The sequence below is a fragment of the Haematobia irritans genome, chromosome 3 (assembly GCF_050003625.1).
Source record: "Haematobia irritans isolate KBUSLIRL chromosome 3, ASM5000362v1, whole genome shotgun sequence".
Taxonomy (NCBI): Eukaryota; Metazoa; Arthropoda; class Insecta; order Diptera; family Muscidae; genus Haematobia; species Haematobia irritans.
The window spans coordinates 20,166,392-20,173,904 of NC_134399.1; the positions used below are offsets into that span (position 1 = coordinate 20,166,392).

The following is a 7,513-nucleotide window of genomic DNA, read 5'->3' on the forward strand; positions in this document are numbered from 1 at the left end:
ATTTATTTATTTCATATTTATACTTATAAGTAAATTACAAGCATATGACATCGAAGGTCTTAAGCTTTAGCGATCACATTTAAGTTTCGAGTATCATACTCGTATATTCCGCTTCTCCCGACTTTAAATCTTGCATATTTGTTTCAAAACTACTTTGCTATTTTTCTCAATAAATTTCAAAAGGAATGTCAATTGTTGTCGACATTTATGAGAATGAATATTGACACAACATTGGCAAATCAATCAGAGTAGAGTAGAGTAAATCTAATAGTTAGAAGTTAGAGCAAATTTACAAACAGTATAAATACGAGCAGTTTTTCCACTGCTGAGTCTTAAACAATTTCGCAAAATGTTTCTCCAAATCGAAACTGCAATTTTCATCAGTTTTGCTATTTCACTTATAACCTCCAGTAAATAGAATTTCAATAATTACTTCGATCTATTATTTTGTAAATAAAATATCTTAATTTGTAGATCAATTTATACCATATTCCAAAAGTTGTCAACAATTCAAGCAGTCACGTAAGTTTCATTTAATCTGAATTTTTTGTATTCCAAATAAAATTAAAGAATTTCTAAATTATAGAGCAATCTCCAATACCGCGATGTCGAACAAATAATTGGATTTCATGGAACTATATATATCGCTATTCATGCAATGACAATGGAAATATTGAGTAAATATGATGATCGATTTGTGTATAATTATTGGAGCTTTTTTGGACAATGAATTTTAAAGAACTTAAATAATTGGGCCATTGAAAACAAAATGCCTGAAATTTATCTATGCACGCATAACTATACATGTTTCAGCGCGGAAGAATGGGCATTTCCATAGTCTTCTATATAGATTTGGCGGAGGGATATAACTGAGGAGATGAAAATATGTGTCTTGTATGGTAACTTCTAATGCAAGACCCAATCGGAATAAGTGGTAATCAGCAGAAGAAATATTTGGGCTATACGGCGGGTGGGAATGGACTTCCCATTTGAGTGTTTCCAAATACGTTTTTTACGGGTGACGGCCATTTTCATGTAGCTCCGTTAGGCTTTAACTGCCAGTTAACAGAAAGAAAAATTAAAAAATCTTTTCTCCGGTTAACTTTAACTGAAACACGTGAGAAAAGCCGACTGTATTATACCCTGCACAATTTTGTAGATATAAATTTTCGATTCCATATCACATCCGTCAAATGTGTTGTGGGCTATATATAAAGGTTTGTCCCGAATACATACATTTAAATATCACTCGATCTAGACAGAATTTGATAGACTGCTACAAAATCTATAGACTCAAAATTTAAGTCGGCTAATGCACTAGGGTGGATCACAATGTTAGTAAAAAACAAGTAAGGAAAGCCTAAAGTCGGGCGGGACCGTCTATATTATACCCTGCACCACAATGTTAGTAAAAACAAGTAAGGAAAGTCTAAAGTCGGGCGGGGCCGACTATATTATACCCTGCACCACTCTGTAGATCTAAATTTTCGATACCATATCACATCCGTCAAATGAGTTGGGTGCTATATATAAAGGTTTGTCCCAAATACATACATTTAAATATCACTCGATTTGGACAGAATTTGATAGAATTTTACAAAATCTATAGACTCAAAATTTAAGTTGGCTAATGCACTAGGGTGGAAAACAATTTTAGTAAAAAAAATATGGGAAACATTTAAATCTGAAGCAATTTTAAGGAAACTTCGAACAAGATTATTTATGATTTATCGCTCGATATATATGTATTAGAAGTTTAGGAAAATTCATTCATTTTTACAACTTTTCGACTGATCAGTGGCGATTTAACAAGGAAAATGTTGGTATTTTGACCATTTTTGTCGAAATCAGAAAAACATATATATGGGAGCTATATCTAAATCTGAACCGATTTCAATCAAATTTGTCACACATGACTATATTACTAATTGTACTCCTAGTGCAAAATTTCAACCAAATTGGGTCAGAACTCTGGCTTCTGGGGCCATATAAGTCCATATCGGGCGAAAAATATATATGGAAGCTATATCTAAATTTGAACCGATTTCAATCAAATTTGGCACACATGACTATATTACCAATTGTACTCCTTGTGCAAAATTTCAAGCTAATCGGGATAAAACTCTGGCTTCTGGGTCCATATAAGTGCATATCGGGCGAAAGATATATATGGGAGCTATATCTAACTCTGAATCGATTTCAACCAAATTCGGCACGCATAGCTACAATGCTAAATCTACTCCCTGTGCAAAATTTCAACCAAATTGGGCCAAAACTCTGGCTTTTAGGACCATATTAGTCCATATCGGGTGAAAGATATATACGAGAGCTATATAAAAATCTGAACCGATTTCAATCAAATTTTGCACACTTGACTATACTACTAATTGTACTCCTAGTGCAAAATTTCAACCAAATTCGGCCAAAAATCTGGCTTCTGGGGCCATATAAATCCATATCGGGCGAAAGATATATATGGGAGCTATATCTAAATCTGAACCGATTTCAATAAAATGTTGCACACTTGACTATACGACTAAGTGTTATGTTTGTACAAAATTTTAAGCAAATCGGTATAAAACTCTCTGCTGGGTCCATATTAGTGCATATCGGGCGAAAGATATATATGGGAGCTATATCTAAATCTGAACCGATTTCTTCCAAAATCAATAGGGTTATATTCTGACCCAAATTTGAAGGCGATTGGACTTAAATTGCGACCTAGACTTTGATCACAAAAATGTGTTCACAGACAGACGGACGGACGGACAGACGGACATGGTTATATCGACTCAGGGACCCACCCTGAGCATTATTGCCAAAGACACCATGTGTCTATCTCGTCTCCTTCTGGGTGTTACAAACATATGCACTAACTTATAATACCATGTTCCACAGTGTGGCGCAGGGTATAAATATGGGAAACATTTAAATCTGAAACAATTTTAAGGAAACTTCGTAAAAGTTTATTTATTATTTATCGCACGATATATATGTATTAGAAGTTTAGGAAAATTAGAGTCATTTTTACAACTTTTCGACTAAGCAGTGGCGATTTTACAAGGAAAATGTTGGTATTTTGACCATTTTTGTCGAAATCAGAAAAACATATATATGGGAGCTATATCTAACTCTGATCCGATTTCAACCAAATTTGGCACGCATATCTACAATGCTAATTCTACTCCCTGTGCAAAATTTCAATTAAATCGGAGCGAAAAATTGGCCACTGTGGTCATATGAGTGTAAATTGGGTGAACGATGCATATGGGAGTTATATCTAAATCTGAACCGATTTCAATAAAATTTGGCACACTTGACTATACTACTAATTTTACTCTTAGTGCAAAATTTCAACCAAATTGGGGTAAAACTCTAGCTTCTGGGACCGTATTAATCCATATCGGGCGAAAGATATATATGGGAGCTATATCTAAATCTGAACCGATTTCAATAAAATTTGGCACACTTGACTATAGTACTAATTGTTCTTCTTGTGCGTTAATTTTAAGCAAATTACGGTAAAACTCTGGCTTCTGGGGCCATATAAGTCCATATCGGGCGAAATATATACATGGGAGCTATATCTAAATCTGAACCGATTTCTTCCAAAACCAATAGGGTTCTATTCTGAGCCAAAACACATACTTGTGCCAAATTTGAAGTTGATTGGACTAAAACTGCGACCTAGACTTTGATGACAAAATGTGTTCACGGACAGACGGGCATGGCTATATCCACCCTGAGCATTTTTGCCAAAGACACCATGTGTCTATCTCGTCTCCTTCTGGGTGTTGCAAACATATGCACTAACTTATTATACCCTGTTCCACAGTGTGGCGTAGGGTATAAAAAAAATACTTCTTTCCCCCAAACGAAATTTTATACAAACAAATATTGTTTTGCAGTTGCTTTTCGCTGTAAGGAAGTTTGTTTGGAAGAAAATTATATACTTTTTGTGATAAACGTTGATTCTTTTACAGGATGTAATTCCATCTTCCCTCACATCTATCGTATCGAAATATTGGTCTCAGATTATGAGTCGATCTAGCGATACCCATCCGTCCGCCAGCCTGATGAAATCACGTTAACCCTTTCACTACCGATGTCCACTTAGAAGGACATTCGCAAAAGACACCAAATTCTATTTTCCCACTTAGTTTCGATTTATTTCTCGATGTTATTTTAAAGTAGAGGCTTTAATCTAAATAAGCTTTAAATATTGTCCATATTGGTGAGGTCTAAAATACATTTTTATAAATTTCTTTAACAATAAACGAAAAATACGAAAATTTGAAACAATTTTTTTTACTGTATGTTTCTAGTAAATTAACACTTATACAAAAACTATAGTTGATACTTTTACGGGTTATTTTTTGTATTTTTTCTTACACTTTGAAAGATATTGTAGGCTAAATAGCACTTATTTTCGTAAGACCATTTGGTCACAATTCAAGAATCAAGTTTTCAGAACAAGCTCATATAGCTCTTGAAGTAATTGAGGTAGGATCTCAAAATGACAATTTTGTTCTACATGCTGTTAGTACAAGTAAAAACAGTAGAAAAATAAAAGTTTTTATCATTACGTTTATTTCGGTAGTGAAAGGGCTAACTTCCCAAAGAAATAAGCTATCGACATGAGACGTGGCCTAAGTACACCCTCAAAAAAAAATCGGTTCAGATTTAGATATAGCTCCCATGTATATATTTCGCCCGATATGGACTTATATGGCCCCAGAAGCCAGAGTTTTACCCTAATTTGCTTAATATTTTGCACAACAAGAACCATTAGTACTATAGTCATGTGTGCCAAATTTTATTGAAATCGGTTCAGATTTAGATATAGCTCCCATATATATCATTCGCCCGATAAAGGGTGATACGGTCAAAATTTGGTCAATATAAACTTGACGTATTTCTTTCAATTTTGCATTTAATAAAACCTGAACACCCCTCATTTTGAAGGTGTGTGTGTGTAGAATGTTGCTCCTATTTAGATTTTGGGATTCACTCTTCAGTTGTCAAAATGCTGTCCAAGCAAGAAAAGCAGCGTATCAAAATTTTGCTCGCGCATCGCGGAAATCCGCACGCAAAGCTGGCAAAATCGCTAAAAGTTGCCAAATCAACCGTTACAAATGTAATTAAAGTGTTTGGGGAACGTTTGTCGACAGCCAGGAAGTCTGGATCGGGGATACTTGTTAATAACTCAACTAATTAACTTAATCTTCCTTTATACAAAATGCTCGAATAAAATATTGTTTCAATATCGGACTAACACAATAACTGATATTGAAAAATTTTCACCTATATCCTTAGGCTATGTAACTGTCAAAATTGTTTCAATAATCAAGAATATCCTAATTGTGATGATTTATTTTGTATATCCAATGGACAAGAGATCACTGAAGGTATTTAAACACAAAATCCACATTAAAGTTGATAATCATAAACATAATTTCTAATTTTAGATACTACTATGATTTTCTCCATAGATTCGGAAACCTAATAATGATGAAAAAATATCCCTATTGGAGATCTCCCTATTGTGTGAAAATGTAAAAACTGTAACCTACACTCAGTAACAAATTAAATTACAATTTTTTTACAAGATACCCTTTAATATAAATTCCTACACTGAAAAAACAGTTAACCCACCAGGAAAGAAAATTTTAGTTAGTTTTAGAAAAAATATATTAATTTTAGAAAATTTTAACTAAACTGTATTAGAAACGCACATGTCACGCCGATTTCACAAAACTAAGTAAATAATTTTCGACAAATTCAAGAAAATTTATTAGACATAAATCATTTTTTTCACTTGTTAAAGAAAATTTCAAAGTTTGTAGGAAAAAATTGGAGTTAATAATTGCAAAAATGTCTTTAGTACCATACAAAGTTCATGATGGGCACATTACTGGTAAAATTTACAAATTTTAAGAAATTCTGAACTATTTTGTGGGAGACCCGAATTAAGTTAATCTTTATGCTTCATTTGTGTATAATTTTTTCCTCTATTTTAGTTATTTTAACTAACGTATGGAAAAAATTATTAAATTCATGGAAACTTTATTAAAACGTAATAATTCCATGAACTAAAATATAATTAAATCAGCTTTAGTGAAATATAGGGTTCACTTTTTTTTTGAGTGTATCTATTGCTCTGCAAAATTAACCCCTAATAACATCATTTTGTAATTTTAATTAATCACTCATCGTTTTTTATTTCACATTTATCTGTAGTGTCATAAATTCTCCCTAATCATATCAACAATCAAAGATGTAATAAAGTTACTGCTCCACTTTCATTTCGTTCGAAATTAATTTGATACAATTAAAACATTGATCTTCACATAATGATAACAGCATTCGCCAAATGCATATGGGGGCGAAAGAGGAAAAAGTCCAATAAACTCAACAGCATTTGAAGTGATTCTATGTCCAGTGGTGTAGCAAGCGTTCATTGACTTTTTCAGTTTTTCTTTTCATGTCACATCTTTAGGTCTTGCAATTGAAAATTCTCTTTATTAATTCAATAATGCGGCAATTAATGTGGTTCACATTAATGCATTTAGGAAATTTTTGTTGTGGGGAATTTCAATGGAATTTCCAGATGAAACTATGTCAGTGGCTTAACTTCCAATGAAGGAATTTGAGTGTAGAAATGGCTGCAAAAATACGTGGCGGTGACGCATTTAACTTTTTGGTAAGGGTGAGGAAAATTTTCCATATAGTTGGAAATCCGTCATTTCTGCCCATGAATGAGTTTTTACGCTGTACATTAACTTCTGTCAAGTTTAAAAAATGCGAAAAGTGATTGTAGGTAGATGTGGAATCTAGACAAAATTTGTGGATGCTTAAAAACCTCCCAAAGAAAATCAGGAAATCAAATGTCGCAATTGCCGAGTTTTTCCATCTCTGAGCCTGAAAATTAACAAAAAAACAGTTTTTAGAGTAATTTATATACAGGGCGTCTGATATGTATTGCAACAAAATAATATATAATATAATATTCGTCTCAGACCCCATAAAGTAAATAATTTGGGTCGTGGTCAGCGTAGCCAAAATTGCTCCACTAAAAATCTCTAGATTTCCCCAAAAAAAAACAAGTATATACGGCGGTAATTTTGGCCAGGCCGAATCTTATGTACCCTCCACCATGGATTGCGTAGAAACTTCTACGCAAGACTATCTATCATCCACAATCGAATTACTTGGGTTGTGGTATCTTAAAACTTCTTAACATCGTTTTCTAAATTGTGAGTTAGTCCATACGTGGTATATATTATACCTCATTCACATTACGCTTCCAAAATCCACTTTATCTATATTTCAACTATTATTTTAGATTTCGAGCCTAATGTGAAAGAGGTATTAGACAAAAAAGGTATGTATAGGTAAATCTACAAATTATTACGAATCAATATGGACTTTTGCACGGTACGTAGAGGGCCAGAATTGAAATATGGGGGTAGCTTATTTGGGGGCTATATACAATTATGAACTTGATATGGTC

At 33.3% G+C, this 7,513-nt stretch overlaps 1 protein-coding gene across 1 annotated transcript; it reads left to right on the plus strand.

Annotated features, from left to right (window-relative positions):
* The first annotated feature begins 332 nt into the window (after window positions 1-332).
* LOC142230374 (uncharacterized) lies at window positions 333-6,167 on the plus strand. The gene is made up of 5 exons (XM_075301022.1): window positions 333-410; window positions 475-522; window positions 587-677; window positions 5,317-5,408; window positions 5,469-6,167. Exons 1-5 carry the CDS (start codon window positions 350-352, stop codon window positions 5,504-5,506), a joined length of 330 nt encoding a protein of 109 aa, XP_075157137.1. The 5' UTR covers window positions 333-349; the 3' UTR covers window positions 5,507-6,167.
* The last annotated feature ends 1,346 nt before the right edge of the window (window positions 6,168-7,513 follow it).